Raw genomic sequence first — 24558 nt, forward strand, 5'->3', positions numbered from 1 at the left:
TGGCCCTTATTGTTGTAGTGATATGGGTTATGAGGAAATAACGGAAGATAGGGTTGTGGGTAACGTCCCTGACTGGTGAACGCCACACTGGGGTTTGAGTCCCGCTCAAACTCGTTGGTTCCCTTTGGTCGCTGCAACCTCACCATCCTTTGTGAGCCAATGATTGGGGTTTTGGGCTATCTGCTGAGTCATCAGCAGCCATTGCCTGACCCTCCTAGGTCCTAGCTTTGGTGGAGAGGTGGCTTGGGCGCTGATCATATGAATATATGGTCAGTCTTTAGGGGTAATGTCCCTGCTCGGTAGGGCAATGTCACTGTCCCTTGCCTCTCCCATTCATGCGTGGCCTTTAAACCTTTTATAGTTGGTTCACTATCACATTGTATTGTGGGTGATAGTGACGAAAAACTTCGAGGACAGCTGACAGATCTTGAAAGTGGAGATTTTTAAAGAATTAAGTCCTTTTCTGAATATACTGGCTGATAACACCCGTTTATGTGGATAGATGAAGTATTAGCTAATGTTGTGTAACACGTTTGTCTGAATGCTATTTATCAAAGTTGTATGTAATTGGTATCATAATACTTTGTTATAATAACCTTGAGAGAGAGAGAGAGAGAGAGGAGAGAGAGAGAGAGAGGAGAGAGAGAGAGAGAGAGAGAGAGAGAGAGAGACTGGATATACTTAATAATCCAGTTCCTTTCGTCATCGATCTAGTCCATCGTGGGAACCACTTTGTTACTGTACGACCTGATACGAAAGTATTACCATCTCAACGGAAGAGGATGAAAGTGAAAATTGAACACTTGGCCATTGTACAGAGAGAGAGAGAGAGAGAGAGAGAGAGAGAGGAGAGGAGAGAGAGAGAGAGAGAGAGAGAGAGAGAGAGAGAGAGAGTTCTGAATAGATCAGATTTGAAAATAAAATTAAATAAAATGACTTCTGTTATTGACAGTTAAGAAACTTAATACCCTGCTAAAGGTCGCTTTTGCATTTTCGAAAATGGGCCAGACATATTATTATTATTATTACTACTACTACTACTAGCTAAGCTAGAACCCTAATTGGAAAAGTAGGACTCTATAAGCCGAGAGACTCTAACATGGAAAAATATCCTGGTGAGGTAATGAAATTAATAAATAAAAAATGTATGTAAACACCCACCTTACATTGATTTATTGCTTCCCTCCCCATTAAAAAAACATGATCATCTCTCACAACAATAGTTACCATGACAACGCCTGCATCACAACCGTTCTAACACAGGTAGCACCCTATTTTTCCCCCGGCCACAACGTGGACACCCAAGTGAGGAGGACAAGCGTGGTTTACCATTTGTACCGGCTCATAATACCCTCGCCAAGGGAAATGGTGGTTTGGGGGGGGGGGGGTTAGATTGAGAACCATGAAAAAGGGTAGGGAAAGACGAGGAGAGAGAGATTGTGTGTGTGTTTCAGGTGTGGGGGGACTGGGGGTGTTCACTCGACCCCACTTCCCGGATACCATTACAGTTATGAAGTAGTTTTAACCCTCACCCTGTACGCTAGCCACACGTACAAAACACACACACACACACACACACACACACACACACACACACATACGTACGCTCGGTCGCGCGTCACTTTAGACTGACCTTCAGCTTCAGTCAATTGTTTTCGCTGTGCTGATCTATCAATCGTAAGATATGTTCGTTCTTTCGTTTTAGATTGACCTCAGCCTTGAAATAAGGGGGCGCGGGCTCTTGCGTTGACAACCCATATGTAAGATAGATATTAGGTTTATTTTTTTTTAACGATGACCCAGAAAGAGAAAACATGCTAGGTGAATTTTTGCTTTTATGAATGGCTGTTAGGTCATATTCGTTTGTAAGCTAATTGGTGAAAAGTAATTAATAACGCTAGATTATACGCATTTATATATTTATTTAGGTATGATACAGAATATTCTTTTGGGTAAATTTTTTTTAATGATATTTGGCAATGACAATTAAGATTGACACCAATTCACAATGTTAATGAAAATTGAGGCCCATCCTGATTCGCTATATGGAAATTATTTTGAGTTTTATTTTTCATTTAACAAAATATTAGGCACTGCACTAAGAAATTCGACAGGAATCTTCCTCTAGCAGCGTATAAGTTTTAAAAGTTTTGGAATCTATAGAATAATCGGATGGCTATAGTCCTTTTTTTTTATTAAATCTCTCAAGACAAAAAAAAAAAACATCGTTGTAAGTTTTAGTAATGTATTACACACATACACACACACATGTATTACACACACACACACACACACACACACACATATATATATATATATATATATATATATATATATATATATATATATATATAGTGTGAGTATATGTATTATACCTCCCAGAAGGAAAAAATTAAAAGACCTTCGTCTATTAGTGACATCAATTGACTCAACAATAAGAATACATATTTTGAGAATACATATTTATACAAAGTCAGTTTTCATGATTTTTACACACACACACAATTATATATATATATATATATATATATATATATATATATATATATATATATATATATATATATATGTGTGTGTGTGTGTGTGTGTGTAAATCCTCAGTTTTCATGATTTTTACACACACAATTTATATATATATATATATATATATATATATATATATATATATATATATATATATATATATATATATATATATGTGTGTGTGTGTGTGTGTGTGTAAATCCTTATTTTTACTCATTCGTTTTTATCCATAAAAAGACAGGTTGTCATAAGATATATACCAAGATTAAATTACATGAATTGTAAACCAGAATGGTTATAAGTAACCCAGATTAGTTCTGAGTGTTGTGTAATACCTTTCAAGGTTAATGAACGCAGTTTCTGTGAATAATCTGGATTATAAAGACTCTAATTCCCGATTTCATTTCTGGTCTGATCTGCTCTCCCTGCTTTCCCAATTAGGGTTGTATTTTGGTTAGTAATGTCAATAATAATTCTTTGTCTATATTTCATCGTCATCATCTCCTACGCCTATTGAGGCAAAAGGCCTTGGTTATATTTCGCCAGTCGTCTCTATCCTGAGCTTTTAATTCAATACTTCTCTATCCTTCATCTCCCACTTCACGCTTCATAGTCCTCAGCCATGTAGGCCTGGGTTTTCCAACATTACTGCCTTTTGGAGTCCAGTTAAATGTTTGGTGAAATAATCCTCTTGGGGTAAATATTCTGTAAAAACAGTTAATGGTGACGATCTTCATTGAAACAGAATAAGCTTGGTGTATTTTGCATTGTTTTATATTATTTTGCTTATCTGTAATATTTTCATTAAATAATTGTCAGATATCCTAACAAGATTCTAGCAATGTTTAGCCATTTTGTAGGTATTTGCTTGCATATTTTTTATATATAAAGCCCCTGGGCTAGCATTGGGGCTTTCCAACTAGGGTTGTAGCTTAGCAATTAATAATAATAATAATAACCTGCAAATTGGAACACCCTGACACCCGCAAAGCTAAATTGACATATCCATGTTTTTTCACATGAGGTTATCCTTTCTTGGAAATGTTATCATTATCCGCAGTAGACTTTAGATATTATTCAAACTTTCAAAATTCAAGACTTTTCTTAACCAAGTGCTTTTTTTTTCAGGTATCGACAGCAGAGAGACAAGTCTTTGACTTTTTGGGATACATGTGGCTGCCCATTATTGCAAATTTCTTCAACTTCATATTTGTCATATTTGGTTTCTTTGGTGCATTTCAATACAGAACCAAATATATAATAATTGTAAGTATATGTTTGTTTTATTATCATAATACAATTCCACTGTATGTGCTGTTCATAAGTTTTTTTTTTATTGCAAATCTTTGGAAAATAATGGTATTAATGATTCAAAGTTAAGTCTTCAAGATTAAGGATTCACACAATTATATTCATGATAAGTATAAGTTATCTTTGGAAAATTATTGTATTCATGATTGAAAGTTGACAGTCCTTAAGGATAAGGGATTCAAAAAATTCTATTTATAAGTTATCTTTGGAAAATAATTATATTCATGATTCAAATTTACCAGTTTAAGAACAAGGGATTCACGCAATTGTATTTATAAGTTATCTTTGGAAAATAATTGTATTCATGATTCAAATTTAAGTCCTTAAGAATAAGGGATTCACACAATTATATTTGTTATAAGTGTAAGACAGTGAAAGAGTTCATAGATTTTGTCTTTTGCATTTTTCAATAGTTCCATTACATTTATTCCCCTAATGAACTAGAAATGATGATAAGTTCAGCCAAATTTTGAAGTGCAGTTACAAGGCTCTGAATGTGGTTGGCCTGAAGCAAGAGGAAGAAGGTGGAATAATTTAATAGTCAGATGAATTGACTATATGAAATTCACAAAAAACAGACAGACAGAAATGCAACATAGAGCTAAAGTACACTTGTACACTGACAGCACTGTGTAGTTGGGAAAGTATAAACAATTTTTATTAATACTAGAACTAGATAGAATGTGGACACTTTGTTAATTTTTTATTGTTTCTATTGGTATAAAAGTGGCTCTCTTTAGTATCAGCAAAAATGTATGCTTGTTTTCACTTATAATTGTGATACAGTATATTGTACTGTACTGTGTAATACAGTATATCATTATTTCGGGTGAGGATATTTCTTTAAAGTTTTAAAAGATGCAAACTTGATTTGGAAAACGTTGGTTTTGTACTGTACACAGGTGCTCACAACCATGCAGTAAACAGGTTCTTGTTTTATAGGAATTATGTATGGTTCATGGTTACCCAATCTGTTCAGGGAAGAGCTGGTATGGTTTAGGTGGGGTGACTTACATTTAATCTTTTAAGGAATCTTTGATTACTTGCTCCCCTTTGCAGGGAAGCCCTATCACCTGCATTACAGATGTAGGGGTCTTTTCATTAATTGCTTTTGGTAGATCCCATCTTCTTTTATAGCCTAAAAGAATGACATGATGATATTTTTATGATCTAGAGTCTACAGTAAGATATCAAGAATAAAGTCAAGTGTTTCCCTAGTTAAGCAATGGTTCTTAGTATTTCTTGACTGAATAGCATAGCAGTACTCCATAAAACATTTGTTGATATTTTTTGCATAGTGGATGTTATTGAAGTCCCCTTTCATCACTGTTTATTATTTTTTTTTAACTCATTATACAGTACAATACTATTGTTGATACAGAAACATGATTTTTTTCTTAGTGTTCATGGCTCATTGTCTTGTCTGTCTGTCTGTGTTAGTATTGTGTTTTTCATTATTAACTTGGATAAGTATCATAAAGGGTTCTAATTCAATGGCTGTAAAACTGCATTCTTTGTTCAGTACATGGCTTTGTGTGCCAGTGATGAATCTCTTGATTCAATTTTTTATTCTGGTATCCCTTTTGTTGTATGAAAGGCTCTTATTGAATAGGAAGTAGGCATGGTGAGTTTCTTTTCCTGCTTACTGTCAGACCTTTCTAGTTGGCTATCTTGTATAGATGTGCATGAAGGGAAATTATCCATTTGTTTGTCTGTTATACTTACCTTATGAATAAATGAAACCTTTGAAGGTATTTTGGTCAAACTTTATTTGAAAGTATTTTGCAAAGATATGCATGAAGTAAGATCGTCTATCAGTGTGTCTGTTTCGTGTATCTGATAATCAAATCCCCCTGTATGGTTTAGGGATTAAAGTAAAACTTGGTACAAAGGTAGAACATCATGCAGAGGTAGTATGTTTATCTAATTGTAGACAAATGGTCGGTTCATTGATATAATATTTGAACTGTAGGATATACTGTATAAACTTCATATATAGTATACAATTGTATTATTAAAGTCTTTTCAGATGGCTTCAAAATTAGACCTTCACCATGAAATTAAATATAAAATATATTGTATGTCAGTCATTGTCGAAATGGTTTTTCATTTTGAGTTATAGGAATTATGTTATTTTTCATACTGTTCATGTTTTGTAGTGAGCTATGAAGAGTTTGGAGTTGAGAAATATATTTTGAATATAAGGACATTTATTGCTCTGGAATGATGCTTTCTCTACATTAATAATTTGGATTTTGATTATGTCTGTAACTTTGTTTCTAATTTGGTGCCCAACTGTTTATATCTATAGTAGGAACTTATAATTAATACCTATATCTTTATATATAATATGTAATTCAGTAAAAGAATATTGGTGCCTAACATTTATATTGAGTATGGTTAAACTACTTTATTGTTCTGTAATATCCGTAGTGTATTCCATTCCTGTAATGTAATTAGAATATTAGTTTATGCTTCCATATTGGCATTTTGAAGAGGTCATTGGTGGTTGATTTTGTTCTTGTTGGTGCTGTTACTAAGATATTGGCCAGATCTGCAGGATGAGATTTAACATTGCAGCTGCAAAAATAAATCTTTTGGAATTAATAGAATAATCTACATCAATTAGCATCTCATCAGTTATGCATTATATTCCAATGTACAATATTTTGAATAATGTATAATTTACTCAGGAAAGGAATGGATCAAAGTTTATTTAATTATTGTACGATGCCATTGTTTATGGAAACTTTTCTTACATTTGATAATTTTTTCTTTCACAGTATGTTGCTTGGTTGCTGCTGTGGCTGGGATGGAATATTTTTGTTATATGTTTTTACCTAAATGTAGGTGCCTTAGACAATGGTAGGGATTGGCTCAATTTTGGCACTGGGAGTGCCTCATGGTGGGAGGTAAGTGTTAAGAGTATTCTTTTAGCTTTTGAGTTATTGTAAATTTTACTATAACAGTAATTATAGGCTTTTGTATTTTAGTGAAAAACATACTTAAGGTTTTTGCCAAAATGCATTAAGTACATTGTTTTTGCTTTGAATTCTGTCATAAAAGAATAGAAGTATTTTTTTTTATCTTATTGTGAATTTGAAATATAAAAAAATAAACATAATCATACTGGAGGTTAGAAATATTGATTATCTAAGAGCTAGTCACAAGGGTTCAACGAATAAGGACACATGTCTATGTACAGTACTGCATTCTCTGAGAAAGGATCTTAATTTGTAATGGATAACTATAAAGTCACTATTTGTTAACTCTAAACAGGTGTTTCTAATTCTCAGATAAGCAATAACTACTTCTGTATATATTCATTTTGTACTCATATCAGCTACAACCCTACAGTTGTGAATACTTAAGGGTCTTTGCAGCATTCCTGCAGCCTCTAGCTGCATCCACTCTTTAGCTTTCTATTATACTCTGCGTCCTCTCATCCATCTTGCTTTCAACCTCTTGACTTTTACTTCATAATGCTCCTTGGTCTTGGATGGCGTGCCAGGCCCTAGCACAAGATCTTAAATCCAAATAGTTGTACAGTATATAGCCATCTGGTTTAGTTTCCAATATCATTCAACTAAAGTTGCTAAATGGGCTTTACAAGATGCCCTAACATATTCCAGATTTTATTTTATCATCATAAATATTGCTTGAGGATGTGCAATGTAGATGATCCCCATTTATAGTTCCTAGTGAAGTACAAGAATTATCTTTTGCAGGTGAATGGTATTGGTTGTCGCGCAGTCTATGCAACTAATTTAACAGACATCGACCCTCTTCGACCTATCCGTCCTTTGGTGGTAAATGACTGCCTTGTCGATTATATATACGTGGAAACTATACATGCTGGTATCCAGTGTGCTTTTGCAGTAAGTAGGAGATTTGTACAATATAATGTGTATGTATTCAACTTTTATTTAGAAGAGTTTTGAGCTGACAGCTTTATTATTTTATACGTTTATGGGTTTGCCTTTAGTATTGTATTATTATTATTATTAATAGTCAAGCTACAACCTTGGTTGAAAAGCAGAATGCTACAGTTAGATAAAGAAATAGGATGAAATTAATGACAGGATTTATTTTAAAACATTATCTTTCAAAATTGTTTTGTGGTTCTCTTGAATTATAGCATTAATTTTAATTTGCTGAAGTTAGTTGAAGATTATCTTTTAAATTGCTATGTGAAGCTTTTCATTGTAACTTTTATTAGGGTCTCTGATTCAGGTCAGCTGCAATTGAACTAGTAAATGTTTATTAATTTGTAGGAAAGATATTCAAATATAGGTTGGTAACTCTCGTTTTCATATTTTGTATATATAGTACAATATACAGGTTTTTATATATATATATATATATATATATATATATATATATATACAAAAAGGTTATATTTTGTTGTCTAAGGTAATGGTTTTGTTGCAGGCTGTGGGCTTAATTTTCTCTGCATATCTCATAAGAGTGTTTTCTGAAGAGGATGACAGCTGTGAGTATTTATTCTGTTTTCGTTACTGATTATTTTAGAAATAGTTTCTACATCTTATATACACAGTAGTAGATTTTATATACAGTATATCTTAAAATATTAATAAAACCTAATGTACACTTGCTATGGAATGTCGTGATATTGTTTTGCGATCTAGGGATTGGTTCAGTCAACATATGTAATGGTAATACTGATAGAGAAAAATTAGAATGAATGGTAGTACTGATAGAGAGAAATTAGAATAAGAAATAAATGAATTTTACAGATTTTTTTTTTTTATTAAAGAAAATTGTTTAAGATATCGCTAAAGGTCAAAGCCTTTTTTGATTTGTGTAGTTATGATATTTTTGTTTGATTATGATAGGTACTTATGTATGATATGAAGGGAGAATAAAAATATCCACATAGAGTTTCTGTGAAACATCAGAGTAATACTTTATCCACTTAGCAAATAAGACAGTTGCTACATCACTCCAGACCCAATAGGGAGGAGGGTTAAGTATGGCTGTCACTGTTTGGATAATAAGTAGATGGAAATGAATGCAAGCAGTGCAGTGGCATCCATAATTTCTCCTTCCTCTCTGTGGCTGACTTTATTAAGGGGTCTGGTGTTTACCTGGTCAACAGCTCAAACACTTGGAACAATAGCGTATTATGTGCTATTTTCAGATTTTTGCTTTGTTGTAAAGTTTACATCACCTCACATCCATATGGGGCAAGTGTTGAATGTGTTGATTCTTTGCTGGTGGGTTGGAGAGGGAGAGAAACATGGATAGGGATTCAGTGGTCCTCACAACAACTCTATGCATGTGCACTGGCATATCCAATTCAGTTTCTTCCATCCCTCTGATTTGGTAAAGTACTGAACAAGTATTACACGGTTCTGGCTCAAATTTCCAAAGGAGGCTTTTGTATCTAATTTTAGGCTGTATAGATGCAAATATCTAGCCTCCTAGAGAATTATTTGATCTGAAGGATGCTCATGTCAGTGATTATTACTATGGTATTACAGCTAGTTGAGTTAGTGAAACCATAAATCTGAACATAACCATCTGTTTATTAGCTAATCATTCTCATTTTTAAATATTTAACTTAGCCGGTGAATATATAATAGCTGCAACTCTGCGGCTCGACAGAAAACACACTCAAAAAACTCGCGAGCGATCGCTATGAAGGTTGCGGGTGTGCCCAACAGCGCCAACTGTCGGCCAGATACCACTCTTGTATGTAAACAAAATCTTCAATTCTTCTCTGTCGACGTTGACGACAAGACGTATCAATACTCGCTGTAGAACCTGGAGTTTTCTCAACATATTTGGTGAAGTACTTCATTTTGGTTTGAGCTTTCGCAGTGCAGGTGTTTTATCTTCATCTTAAATCTTGAACTCGTTTTTGGATAGATTTAATTTTTGATTACAAAGAGAGTATGGACTTTCTTTGACTTTTAAATGGCCGACCCTTCCCTTAGACGGAAGTGTGTTTAGGCTTTTAGCAATTATCTTATCACGTTATAAATTAATTATAGATTTTCCTCTATATATTTTATATCTCAACCGCCTTTATTAGGCCTCTTCGATTAGCTTTCCATTTATAATAAACATCAAAATAAATTTTAATGATTTGTTTATATGCGACCTTTCCTGAGAGTAGGCGGTCCTAACTTGGAAACCGAAGTTAAACAACGTTGAGCCCTTTCAATCGTAAATAGCTTTTAAAGAGCTAATGATTTAAAACTTATTAAATGAATATTTTTTAATAGATATTTTATGAAAGATTTTCTTTGAATAGTCTTCGTACTGTTTCAAAGATGAACTAACGTTTAGTTTATTTATGGTTCGCAGTTTGCGCTCTATCGTTACGATAGAGAGAGAGAGTATCACGGTTTCACTTTGCAGAAAGAGTAAATCGATTCTGACGTTTTGTTCATTCTTTCAAAGCTTAAATGTTTTAAATTCTATTTTAAAGGAACTTTTTAATTGAAAAACCTTTCAGTTTTTTCCTTTGGTCAAATAACCTGTTTTTTTGACGAAACGTAATGGGCTCTTCTCTTAGGTGTGAAATCAAGAGAGAGAGAGATAGAGACGGAGGGAGAGAGAGGAGAGAAAACGTTCCGTTCTTTATCTCGTCCCAAGCGGGTAACGTTGTTCTAGAGTTACTCTCGTCCCTAGTCTCTGTACGGGGAGAAAGGATAAAACGTTTTTAGTTTTTTATTCTCGTCCCAAGGCAATGTACGGTGAGAGATTGAAAACGTAGTTTTGAATGAACTAGTGTTTAGTCTCTTCCCCAGCCACTGAATTTTTTATCTTAAAATATGTTTACTGTTTTTTGCTGGTATTAATGTGCTTGCATTATACGACTGATTTTGCAATTACAACCTTTTGATGAGGGTAGAATTGCGTGCTTCAGGTAGAAATCAGTTTTATTCTTACCTGATGGGAATTGTTGAAAGATTCGATTTCAGTGAAATAAGTGCAAAACAGAAAATCGTAGTGATAAAGTGATATTGCGCAAAGTGTTATCAGTGTTGCGACCGAGGGTTCGTCTGTTCGTGCCTGTCGTTCGCCTAGTTCGGGACCTCTTGCAAGCTCCCAAGCCCAGGGGAGAAGTAATGTCGTACGACTTATGGGTTCGAGAGGCCTTGATCAGCGAACAGACGTTCCCTCTATGGTATCGGGTGTATCTTACCAAGATCACCCCTACCATAAGGCGAGAGAGACGATTTTCTCCTCGTCATCCAAAGGCTTTTCGCATAAGAAACCGTGAAACAAGGTTTCGAGACCCTTTAAGCGAAAGTCAGTCCTTTCAGGACAGGTCCAGCGTCCTGGTTTTAACCATGCAGTTATCGGAAGACTGCTCGCCGCCTAACAAAAGCGTAACACAGACTCCGAGAGTCTTTTTGTAGGCAAGGTTTTGCGGTCACAGACGTTACCCTCGTCTCTTACCGCAACCATTCCCGTTGATCCTAAATGGGTTGTACGGCAAGACATGCAGAATAAGCTTGCCACCCTTGTGGAAGACTATTCTGCCGATAAGTCCGTTGAGCCTAGCCGTTTATCTCATCGAGATCCTGGCTTTCAGCCACCCTAACGTTCCTTTGTGCGTCCTGTTGACGTTGGCGTAGCTAAGTCACGTCAGTCAGGTTGTTTAGAACCACACTCGATGCGGTCTCGTGTGGATTTTTCAGCCACATTTGGACGTTAGGCCACTTGCTGATGCTCCTGTTGACGTTCAGGACGTTCGCTAACAATCGGAGTTGACTTGTTTTGACGCTGAGCGTCAACCTCCGCATTCTAGAGTTGTTTTGACTGCTCAGTCTAGGCGGTCAAAGCAGTCTCGAGTGGACGCTGTGCATCCTCACGCACCTGTTGTTGTTGACAGTTCACAGACTGTCAAGCAGTTACATGACGTTGCGTCCTGGTCTCTCGCACCTGTTGTTGTTGACAGTTCACAGACTGTCAAGCAGTTACATGACGTTGCGTCCTGGTCCGCTACTAATGCACCAGTGCGTGTGGACTCTGCTTGTAAAGCATTGCCACCACGGTAGGTCTCTCCCTTGCTTGAGACTCAGTTATTATCGGACAAGGTTCCTTCAGATGAGGAAGTTGCTGTTCCCCCTCCTACTGATATTCCCTTGAGGACTCTGTCAGACGGGGAGGAGCCTAAAGCTGCTTAGCCCTCTATGGACTTTAAATAAATCATGCTGATTTTTAAGGATCTTTGTCCGGATCTTTTTGTAACTGCTGCTCCTCGTTCGCCTAAACGTCAGAGCTTACACTAGGCCTAGCTACTTCGAAGCCGTTGTTTTATAAGCTAGTGCTCTCTCGCTCTCCTAGAGAGCTTTACGTTTGCTAGGCGACTGGTTTATCACCAGGAGGAGTTTGGGGGATACAGCCTTTGCTTTCCCTTCTTTTAAACTGACTTATAGAGCGAGAGTCTGATATGACACGAGAGAAGTTCTCGGCTTGGGAGTTCCTGCCTCTGCCTAGATAGACTTCTCAAACCTCATAGACTCTCCCTGGCGCCTGGCCATGAGACGCTCCAAGATTTTACAGGTCAACTTCACAGCTGTTTTCGAGCCTTTGAAGTTGTGCTGTACAATTATGTCATGCATAAACAAGGCTTTCAGGGATGGCTCCAATGATCTGACAGCCACGTTCTCTGCAGGAACAAGTCCCTCAAGGATGGCTCCATGATTTGGCAGCCATGTTCACTGCAGGAGTACGTAAGAGGCAAGTGCGCTCAATGTATTCATTGTCAAGACAAACTTCACGATGAAGTCTACCAGGCTGTCTTGATAGCATTTATGGAAGGCGACTGGATGGTCTCTCTCGACCTTCAGGAGGCATACTTCCACATTCCTATACACCCGGATTCCCAACCGTTTCTGAGGTTTGTTTACAGGAATGTGGGGTACCAGTTTCGAGCCCTGTGCTTTGGCCTCAGTCCTGCGCCTCTCGTGTTTACGAGGCTCATGAGGAATGTGGCAAAATCCCTCCATCTGTCGGGGATCCGAGCCTCCCTGTACTTGGACGACTGGCTTCTCAGAGCATCGTCCAGCCTTCGCTGTCTGCAGGATCTACATTGGACGTTGAGTCTGGCCAGGGAGTTGGGACTTGTGGTCAACCTAAAAGTCCCAACTGATCCCATCCCAGATTATTCTATTTTTGGGGATGGAGATTCGCAGTCAAGCCCTGCTCGAAGTCCAACTAATGCTGAAAAGAAAACGTTTATTCAGTCAGGAGTTGGAACAGTCTCATAGGGACTCTCTCATCCCTGGAGCAGTTTGTCTCACTAGGGAGACTACCCCTTCTGCCTCTCCGGTTCCATCTAGCCTCTCACTGGAACTAGGACAAGACATTAGAGACGGTATCATTCCCAGTCTCCGAACCAATAAAGGCATGCCTGAAATGGTGGGACAGCAATATCAGTCTGAGAGAGGGACTATCCCTAGCAGTCAAGAACCCAAACCACGTGTTGTCCTCAGACGCGTCGGGTTTGGGTTGGGGTGCGTCCCTGGACGGTCGGGAATGCTCGGGTCTGTGGACCTCAAGTCAGAAGAGCATGCACATCAACGGCAAGGAGCTATTAGCAGTCCACTTGGCCTTGATGATATTAGAAAGCGTCTTAGAAACTAAGTGGTAGAGGTCAACTCAGACAACACCACAACTTTGGCGTACATCTCCAAGCAAGGAGGCACACACTCCTTCACGCTGCTCGAGATCGCAAGGGACCTTCTCTTATGGTCAAGAATTCGAGGCATCTCCCTGTTGACGAGATTCATCCAGGGGGACTTGAACGTCTTGGCAGACTGTCTCAGTCGGAGGGGTCAGGTGATACCCACGGAATGGACCCTCCACAAGGACGTGGGCAAGAGTCTTTGGGCTACTTGGGGTCAACCCACCATAGACCTCTTTGCCTCCTCGTTGACCAAAAGGTTACCAATCTTTTGCTCTCCAGTCCTAGATACAGAAGCAATCTACATAGACGCGTTTCTACTGGATTGGTCTTTTATGGACTTATATGCATTCCCACCATTCAAGATAGTCAACAAGGTACTGCAAAAGTTCGCCTCTCACGGAGGGACAAGGTTGACGTTGGTTGCTACACTCTGGCCCGCGAGAGAGTGGTTCACCGAGGTACTTCAATGGCTGGTAGACTTTCCAAGAAGTCTTCCTCTAAGGGTAGATCTGTTACGTCAGCCCCACGTAAAGAATGTCCATCAAAGCCTCCCCGCTCTTCGTCTGACTTCCTTCAGACTATCGAAAGACTCTCAAGAGCTAGAGGCTTTTCGAAGGAGGCAGTCAGTGCGATTGCAAGAGCTAGGAGAGCTTCTACCATTAGAGTATACCAGTCGAAGTGGGAAGTCTTTCGAGACTGGTGCAAGTCAGCATCTGTGTCCTCGTCCAGTACCTCTGTAGCCCAAATCGCAGATTTTCTTTTACATCTGAGAAAGGTTCGCTCCCTTTCAGCTCCCACGATTAAGGGCTACAGGAGCATGTTGGCTTCGGTCTTTCGACATAGAGGCTTAGATCTTTCCAACAATAAAGATCTCCAAGATCTCCTTGAGTCTTTCGAGACCTCTAAGGAACGTCGTTTGGCAACTCCTGGATGGAACTTAGACGTGGTCCTAAGGTTCCTCATGTCAGACAGGTTTGAGCCATTACATTCAGCCTCTCTGAAGGATCTCACCCTCAAGACACTTTTCCTAGTGTGCTTGGCTTCGGCTAAAAGGGTCAGTGAACTTCATGCCTTCAGTAAGAACATCGGCTTTTCTACAGAAAAAAGCCACTTGTTCACTTCAACTTGGTTTCCTGGCCAAAAATGAACTGCCTTCTCGTCCTTGGCCTAAATCTTTTGATATTCCTTGCTTATCAGAGATCGTAGGCAACGAACTGGAAAGAGTATTATGTCCTGTTAGAGCTCTTAAGTTCGATTTAGCTCGTACTAAGTCATTACGAGGGAAATCTGAGGCATTATGGTGCTCAGTTAAGAAACCTTCATTGCCTATGTCAAAGAATTCTTTGTCATATTTTATCAGATTTTTTTAATACGAGAAGCTCATTCTCACTTGAATGAGAAAGACCGATGTTTGCTTAAGGTTAAGACGCACGAAGTTAGAGATATAGCAACCTCCGTGGCCTTCAAGCAAAATAAATCTCTGCAAAGTATTATGGACGCGACTTTTTGGAGAAACAAGTCAGTGTTCGCGTCATTTTACTTAAAAGATGTCCAGACTCTTTACGAGGACTGCTACACACTGGGTCCATTCGTTGCAGCGAGTGCAGTAGTGGGTGAGGGTTCTACCACTACACTTCCCTAATTCCAATATCCTTTTAATCTGTCTCTTGAAATGTTTTTAATATTGTTTTATGGGTTGTTCGGAAGGCTAAGAAGCCTTTCGCATCCTGGTTGATTTGGCGGGTAGTCAAAGTCATTTCTTGAGAGCGCCCAGATTAGGGGTTTGATGAGGTCCTGTTGTATGGGTTGCAGCCCTTGATACTTCAGCTCCTGGGAGTCTGTCAGCATCCTAAGAGGATCGCTGGGCTCCGTGAGGAAGACAGACTTACAAGGCAGAGTAATCGTCTAAGTCAACTTCCTTACCAGGTACCTATTTATTTTGGTTTTGTTATATTGATAACTGTCAAAATGAAAAAACTCTTAGCTTATACGCTGTAAACATAATTAACTCTGGTCTCTACCCACCTCCTTGGGTGTGAATCAGCTATTATATATTCACCGGCTAAGTTAAATATTTAAAAATGATATTTTAATTATAAAATAAATTTTTGAATATACTTACCCGGTGAATATATAAATTAAATGACCCTCCCTTCCTCCCCAATAGAGACACAGCGGGACGAGAAGAATTGAAGGTTTTGTTTACATACAAGAGTGGTATCTGGCCGACAGTTGGCGCTGGTGGGCACACCCGCAACCTTCATAGCGATCGCTCGCGAGTTTTTTGAGTGTTTTCTGTTGAGCCGCAGAGTTGCAGCTATTATATATTCACCGGGTAAGTATATTCAAAAATTTATTTTATAATTAAAATATCATATTTCAGTTCTTTCTTTTATTTAAATTGTTTTAATCATTTGGCTTTTGTCCTAGTAATTAACTTAGATAGTGTAACATTCTTGTTTAAGGATATTTTTGTCTTTTAACCTAATTTTGTTTAGATCTTGGATTGAAACATGTTTAAATTCTTTCCAGTTTAAAGGTTCTCTTGACATGCACTTCAAGTACAGCACCTTTTAATTTCTTTTTTTTAAATGGCTATTTTATGTGGTATTGCAGTTGAATTTATAGGTGGCTTTGAACATGGCGTGACGGGTAATACTGCGGTCCAGCCCACTTACGCCAGGTACTATTGCATATACGGAATACCTGTGTGTCTGGGCTTCCATTTGCCTGATGGCAGTCATGTCTTGCATGGCTGCTACTGCCAAAATAGTCACCGTTGTTGTCAGCAGCCAGTCACTTGCAGTGCTGACTCCCCTGTTGTAGTCTTACCACCACCCATTCTGAGGACTAACACTTGTGATGATATTCCAAAGTAATTTTTGTGTTTGCCCTTTTAATCATGGTGTGGTTTGAAATTGTTCCATGTCCCTTTGCTGTAATCTCTGGCTTGGTTTTCCTGGTTTTGTGTGCAGTGAATTGTAAATTGTCTTTGTCCGATTGTCATTAAGCTTATTAGAGTATTTAGAGGCTAAACTTGCAGCGTGTTTGGTTTTTATTACACACCTTTAATATAAACTGTTTTTGCTGCTGTATGGTTATGACTTTCAATGTAATTTTTAAGTGGTTATGGTGAGCTCTATGTAATTGCTTATTTTTCCATTGAAATACATATGAAATAAGAAATTTCTCATACAGTATTCAGTAAGTGTCACTTTTTCATTGTGGGTTTTTAAAGAATTTATGCAAAGTATTAATCATGTACTGTATATATTTTATATTCGTGATTATGGTATAACTCATTTATACTCGGGTTTAATTTCTTAATTTAGTTAAGCTGTTCTGGACTCATGAATAGTTAGGCTGTTCTAAGTGTATGGCTATGAGAATACAGTACTGCACTATAAATGACTGATTTTTATATTCTAAGAAATGAACACTACAATATTCAGTATTTATAGATATGTAATGTCAATAGATTACTTCTCGGATTTTCTAAAGATTTTTAAGCATCAGTATTTTGTATTCTCAACTTAAATGGTAATTGGCTGTCCTATATTAGTGAATTCTATATAAATGGAAAATAGGTGGAAATAAAATGAGTCAAGGTTCTAGAATTATGCTCAACCCTTGAAGTAGGCATTGATAACTGTTTTGCCTGGTAGTAACCCAAGGGACATACAGTACTGCTTTGTATTGAATGAGATAATTTTAATATAAAATTACAGAGCTATGGTGGAATTACTGTATATTTGAAAGGTAATTTGGTTACACAGTATCAGAGAATTGGTCTTTCCTCCACTGCCATTTGGTTTATAGTTACCCTTTACTTTGTCTTTTTTTTTTTTTCTGTTGAAGAGCAGAACACAATAGTTGAAGATTTGCTAATTTTTAGAGCTTGGGTGAATGGATCTATGGAGTTTGGGGTCAAAGCTCAAGGACTACGGCCAAGAAAACCTCAGTGTCCAACATGTAAAGGATCTCAGAGAGATTAAGAGAAATTTGAATGATTCTTGAAGATGGTTATTAAAGGGGTGATGATTATGTCACCTTGTTGAAATTTTTAATCCAGGTGGATCATTTGTAGTTCCCACCAGAATTTGGTTGATTAAAGGCAGTTAGCTTGGGACAGCACTAGTGATTCTCCATGAGTTTACTTTCCTTCATCAGATAATAAAATCTTTTACTAATAATATGGATAGCCTTAAAACTGAACAGTTCACATTTTTGTATGGAAAGTTAGCTGGTGAAGACAAGATACATGCTAAGCTTTTCTGGAAGCATGTCCTTTTTGGCTGAAGTTATTATATCTTGTTAACCTCTAACTTATAACAGTGAATAACGAAGCAATATCAATTGGGTAGTATTAATAGATTCACCTTTTTTGCCATCCCATACTGGTTGTAGATATTTTGGAAGATACATACATACATATACCAAGGCACTTCCCCCAATTTTGGGGGATCGCCGACATCAAACAAATGAAACAGAAAAGGGGACCTCTCCTCTCTACGTTCCTCCCAGCCTGACAAGGGACTCAACCGAGTTCGACTGGTACTGCTAGGGGTGCCATAGTCCACCCTCCCACTTTATCCACCACAGATAATTTTGGAAGATAAACCGAGAAATTAGATTGTTGGAACTTTTTGTTAATACTGAATTTACTACCTATTATTTCTACCAAGGAGGGTATATTTGATGCATTTTGTAACGAGTATCCTCCTACTATTAATTCTGTACAAAAAACTGTAGTCCCTCATCAGTTGGAGGGTTCTTAGCTTTCTGCAAAATCTATCTATGATCACACTCAGGAGTTCATAAATCTTTCATCAATGTCTGTGTGGAGAGTTTTCATGTTTTAATACTGATTTTGTGGTCATATTGAAGCTGAATGGTTTTTCTTTTTTATATTGTGTTCCTAATTAACAAAAATGACAAGTTGAACTTGGCCCAAAGTCTTCTAATGATTACTTACTTATATGTAAAATATCAATGTTTTTGGATGTCGGCTACCTCCCAAAATTGGGGGAAGTGCCTTAGCAGATAGATAGATAGATAGTAATTATGCAATTTCATCTTTTAATAAAAAAGGATCAAGTATATCAAGATCATCAGCAGTTTCTATTACAGCACTTAAAACCATGTTGTACATTGTTGTTATTAATGGAAAATTACAATAAGTAGAAGTCAGCTCGGGTCAGTGAAATTTCCTGAACTGAAATTTTATGAGATTCCTTAGTTTAAAATGTTTTCAACATATCAAGCAACAAGACTGCCAGGGTGATCTCTCTTGGGTGTTGGAGTTGTTAAGGAAAAATGCTCTTGATTTTGCACTGCTACAAGTATGAAAATTTGTAAGCATAATATGAAATGCTGAAAGGTTGATGCCAATATAGATTACTGGTTTAATGTATATATATACTATACTAGAAAATGTCAAATGTTAAATCCTTTCGTCAGTTACCAATACTCGTATGTCTGTTTTGATGGGGAACCCTGAATGCTGAATGGTAAAAGGTATTGCAATATTTTCCATTTCTATATCTTTTATATGCCAGTTTCAACTTCAGTCAATTTCTTTATACAATAAATGTGGTGATTTATGTAATATCTGGTATCCCTCTTGCTTACATTCTAATAGTTTTCATTATTCACAGGCAAAGCTAAGAGTCGTCCGACATCCATCTATTCTGTGGAATACAGGTATTAGTATTTTATATGTATTTTTATAGATTAGTGCAGCCAATCACTAGCTTTAGGTACAAGTAGAAAATTACGATGAATTAAAGTAATAATTTTTAATTTTATCATTGTCTGTGAAACATTTTCTATTTAAGAAGTAGAATTATCAGAATAGCGTAACCTCGAAAAGATTAGATTATCATTACTAGGTAAACTACAATTGTAGTTGGAAAAGCAGGATGCTATAAGGGAAAATAGCCCAGTGAGAAAAGAAAATGTGGAAATAAATAGCTTTTATATGAGATGTACTGAATAAAGGATGTATATTGTATTTTAATATCAGTAACAAATGCAAGTTTGAACTTTTGAAGTTCCACCAGATAACGATCATTCTACAACTTGGTCGTCACAACTGGAATTAAACTTTTAGAATACTATGTAGTATTGAGCCTCATGATGGAGAAAGCATGACTTGGAATTAATTGCATTCTTGAACTACAAACATGATGGTACAGTCTAGGAAGATCTGAATGCAAAGGATTGTTAGAATTATGAAAAAAAAAAAAAAAAAAAAAAACTAACTGAATGATGGTGCTAGAGAGTAATATCCAGTTTAGGAATAAAGAATTTACCAGATTGAAAGTTTCTATCCAACAAATCAAAATTAGAGTCAGCAGCTGAAAACTATACAGGAGAACAATAGTTGAAACAAGATAGAATTACAGAATTAAAACATTTAATCATGATAGATTGATCAATTGTTTAGGTTTGTTTGATAGCTGGTTTGGGCATTATCGCTGCTACCTGTTTATTCAAAAGTGACATTGTGAGGGAGAAAATGTTCAGTACTGTATATATATCCTGCACCTTGTTATCGTTAGGTATTAGTTTATCTTTGTATGGAACTTTCATTTCCCTTCACCTCTTTTTTTTTTTTTTTTTCTCCAAAAGCCAACAGGAAAGAATGTGGGAAAGGGTTGGTGCTCTGACACACTTAAATCCCTACCTTGTCTGTATGGATTCATGATTTCTTCAACTACTTTAAGGGTGGGTCCACACCACTAGGCAGTGCCCAATAGGCAAATATCGTTACCAGACAATGAGGGGTGGCTAGAGTGAGCTACGATTATGTCAGAAATGAAGTGCCAAAACCAAAGGCACGAATCTGGCAAGAAACAGTACTAGTGTTGTCCCTTAGTCTTTACTCATTCACCGGGGCCAAGTTGAAAACTTGTCACCACACAGATACTTGAAGTCGGTTAAACTTGGGGCTTAGAAGTTAGGTTGTTCCAAGTCCAATGCAGTTAACATTGCCATGGTGAGCAGCAAGATTAGACTTAACATAAAATGACAATTGCTATACTTTAGAAATGCCATGGGAACCCTCTTAATCATTTTTCATGAACTGTAGTCTCTAGAAAGAAGACGAAAATGAACCTTTACATATTTTGCAATATTATTTTTAGAGATAACACAACCATTAACAACTATGCAGAGAACATTTATGTTAGCCAAGACAAAAATAGATATTTTAATGTAAATATCTTACTTCTGGAATTATGTGCCTGCTAGTGGTGATATGCCCGTGGTGTTGTCGCTCACGATGTCAGTGCTGTAGCAGCAATATCTCCCTACTGGGTATTGCTAGTTGTGTGGATGCACCCTCACCCTTTCAAGAAGTTAGTAGAGGTTTACAAGATTTTTCATAATGTTAAACATCATATGCATTCAGCTCTTCCCAAGACTTTACCATCCACCGCGTAGTATTAGCTATGCATTTAATTCCAAACTTTATCTTTTCTCTCAAGGTTCAAGATTAGTGGTATTCTTGAATGTTCATTTCAGGGGCAATAAAATTGTAGAACAATTCAATCAATGGAACTTACAAGGTCAAGTTTGGTGCAAATGCTGCAATTTCTTTTGATTGACCAGTTGACACAAGTCTTCTATAATTTATCAGTTAAATAAGAAACTTATTTATTCAAAATTACATGTATTATTTTAGTTTTCTTTGTCATCGAAATTCACGTTGTTCACTTACCCCTTTGCAGTGTTATGCTTTTATAAAATAAGATTGCCCCAGGTGGGCCAGTGCCACCATTGCACCTAACTCTGAGTACTGTAGGCATTACCTAAGAGTTTGCAGTGTTCCTATATCCTTTTACATTACTGTAGTTTTTTCCTTTTTCCTTTTTGTTGTTGAACCTCTTTTTAACTTTTACCCCATAGTCTAACTTTTGTCGATTTACTCTTAACACTTTTGGGTTCCAAGGGGTCTCTAAAGCAGTGATGGTTTTTCTTCAAAACGTGGTCAAATGGTGATATCTGGCATCGCTTTGTGGTCGTGCTGACGACGACTACAAATAAACCACACTTGAAACAGTTACTTTGGGTAATTAAGCTTTGATAATGAAACCAAAATTATTATAAATGAAATAAATATAAGTTAGCATTTTTCGATTTAATTCTTGAACAATAAGATTATGAATACATTATTTATCAAAATTCAGAATGTGCTGTGTCAACTCCGAAGGAAATAATGTCGCTTGAAAACATAAATCACTTGCCGATATTCTTTGCAGCTACAATGGCAACACTGCATTTATCCACATTGAGTGTGGTCAAGGCAGTAATGCTGCTCTAAAGCCCCTGCACAGTGCTGGGCTATATAGCCCAAATTCATTCAAATATGATTAGAGCTTGCCATGTAATAATAATTTGTTCAAACATAAATACAAATTATACAGCACTGTGCTTTTCAAATTTATCATGTTTACCTTGTGTAGTTTTTTATTGTAATACTTTTGTTGCAGAAATTCCATTTCAATTATACTATAATTATTTATCCCAATTAATGTAACCTTGTCCTAATTTTTAGTTTCTTTTACAGTCCCCAGCGTGAAGGAAGCGAATCGCCGGATTTTGGAATTGATGAAAGTCCTTACCAACAACCCATGACTCCCAGACGTGTTAAGCGACAGAATCGCCACCGGGCCTCTGGCCGTTCTCAGACCAGGACTGGCACTCAAGGGAGAGGGTCTCAACGCTCGAGGAGACAACAACAGTACGTCAATCCTGTTAATCGACTCATGGACAAAGCTAACGAGTCTTCCACTAGTACAGACTCTTATCACCCTTCTGCAGGTGCACGAACACAAAGTGGTGGGAGACAAGGACATTCTAATCCTATGTACGTGCACTCGCGCCCAAATTCAATGTATTCAGTGAATGGATCGGCACCTGGTCATGATCCAATGGAACGTCCTCCTTCAGTTCATTCATCATATTCAAATTATCATGGCCAGCGTCCTTCTCTTAACCCAAATCCATATTGTCGGCCTCCTGTAAATTCACTTGGAGCCAACATAATTGTTGGTAACAATAACAGACGTCCAATGGCGCGTGCAAATGGTTCGGTTGGTACGGAATCATCCGAGCCCATGAACACAATGGGATCAGTTCATAGTTTAGCTTTTAGTAGCACAGGCACAATGAGGTCGGAAAGACCCCCACCTTACATGTTTGGTGTTAATTCTGAAACTGTAATATGATGGGGGACATAGAATCCAGTGTAAATTAGTGTATATGTGATAAAAATGGAGAGTGAATGCAACCCATTTGCTTTTACTAGTTATCTGGCGACCCTACTTTAAATTATAATACTGTGAATCTTTTGTTGTCCAAATGTGTTCATAAGTTAGTGTTTTTGATACCATTTCCTGCCAAAATGACTTTAGGGGTGTATTCGTAGGCTGTTAACACTTCGACTGTGAGAAACTACTTTTGTTTACTTAAGGAAGTAGCCTCATTTAAAGATATTTTTGAAATTTGAATTATTTGTTGGTGCAGCATTTCATATTTTATTATTTATGAAGGTAATGATAATTGCAATCTACATTATCAACAAAAGTTGTGATTGTTGCTTTAAAAATGACTTGGTAATGATGTAATGATCTAAAGACTTGGTAATGATGTAATGATCTAAAGTAAACATAGTATAAATGCTATAGAGGACTTCAAAAGTGGTAGTAATTATCACTATCTTATGAAAATTAGACATCGAAGACCTAAAATGATTTTACCCAGAATACTTTACAAGCATAACTTGGAAATACAGTGTAGTTTAGGTATATTTCAATGCATACCAAGATGCCTCAATGATATACGGCATGATGTTTAGCTTATTACCGTGTAATTTTATTTCCAGACATAAGGATGTCACTGGTGAATTCTTAGTATAACTGTAGTTGATACAGTGGTGTTGGTGTAAGCATTGTATTTTTTTTTAGAATATTCATAAAATGAACAATGTTTATTTATCAATCATACTTTTATTAAGAAAGCTACAATAATTTGATTTTTCAAAGAAAATAGATGGGTTTCATTTATTGGAATGTACTATAATCAGATTTTTTAGTTCATTTACCGAGAAGACGAGATATCTTAAGATATCGCTTGCCATTTCCATTAAGAAGTTTCAATAATGTGTTTTAAAAATACACTTTGTACTCTGTCCTTACATATGTTGCAGTTGGAAATTACCTTAGTATTTCAAAGTAGAAAATGACTTTTCTCCAAATTTGCAAATGACCCCAGTACACAAGTACTTTTTTCCGGAAAAGCTTTGGTTTTATCACGATATAACGTGCTGTTTCACCGATTTGTCTTTACGTTATTGAGATTTTAATTATCAATGTTGTGCAAGAAGTACATATCACTTTAATCAAAATTCATGTTGTTTTGAACTGGTTGAGTATGATTTTTGATCCCAGTAAAATCATAAGGTAAAATTAGAAACTTGTGCCACAGTAGCCATCTTTAAAATTTGGAAATAAAATCATTAAGTTTTAGTCAACATATCTTTAAGAATAGAATGGCTTGGAATTTAAAACACATTTACTACCGTCCCTTCATATTCTATGTTGCAGTATGAATATACCCCTTGCAGTCAAGTGCTCAGCTTGAAGTGCTTACAAGTTTAGTCAGTGATTTAATCAACTGATGATATCTTGTAACCCATGTCCATGTATATTATTGAAATTGTATTTATATGTACATACATTAAATTCTATTTTTTCCTTTGAATTTCTCTAACCATGTTTACACTGGTTTAAAGAATTTGTATTTTTCCTAACTATACCAACCTGAGTTCATTAATATGAGTATCCTTTCGGATGTTAAATTTTATGACAAGGTGTTAATAGTTACTGGTGGGTGACACTACAAGAACCCACGTAGGAAGTAAAACTAGAAAGGACCAAATTTGTATATATAGGAAAAATACAAAACTTCAAAAATATGTTATTTTCCTTAGTAAAATAAATTTTTGAATATACTTACCCGGTGATCATGTAGCTGCAACTCTGTTGCCC

General features: G+C 36.7%; 1 protein-coding gene across 2 annotated transcripts; it reads left to right on the forward strand.

Annotated features, from left to right (window-relative positions):
• The first annotated feature begins 3657 nt into the window (after positions 1–3657).
• Positions 3658–24264, forward strand: NKAIN (Sodium/potassium-transporting ATPase subunit beta-1-interacting protein). 2 transcript variants are annotated; one of them, XM_068374907.1, is made up of 6 exons: positions 3658–3789; positions 6618–6746; positions 7563–7712; positions 8266–8326; positions 19162–19210; positions 22077–24264. In XM_068374907.1, exons 1-6 carry the CDS (start codon positions 3694–3696, stop codon positions 22735–22737), a joined length of 1146 nt encoding a protein of 381 aa, XP_068231008.1. In that variant the 5' UTR covers positions 3658–3693; the 3' UTR covers positions 22738–24264. The 2 variants fall into 2 exon arrangements, with proteins under 2 accessions (XP_068231008.1, XP_068231009.1); XM_068374908.1 differs by having other exon boundaries at positions 19162–19207.
• The last annotated feature ends 294 nt before the right edge of the window (positions 24265–24558 follow it).

Source organism: Palaemon carinicauda, chromosome 6, assembly GCF_036898095.1.
Source record: "Palaemon carinicauda isolate YSFRI2023 chromosome 6, ASM3689809v2, whole genome shotgun sequence".
Classification (NCBI taxonomy): domain Eukaryota; kingdom Metazoa; phylum Arthropoda; class Malacostraca; order Decapoda; family Palaemonidae; genus Palaemon; species Palaemon carinicauda.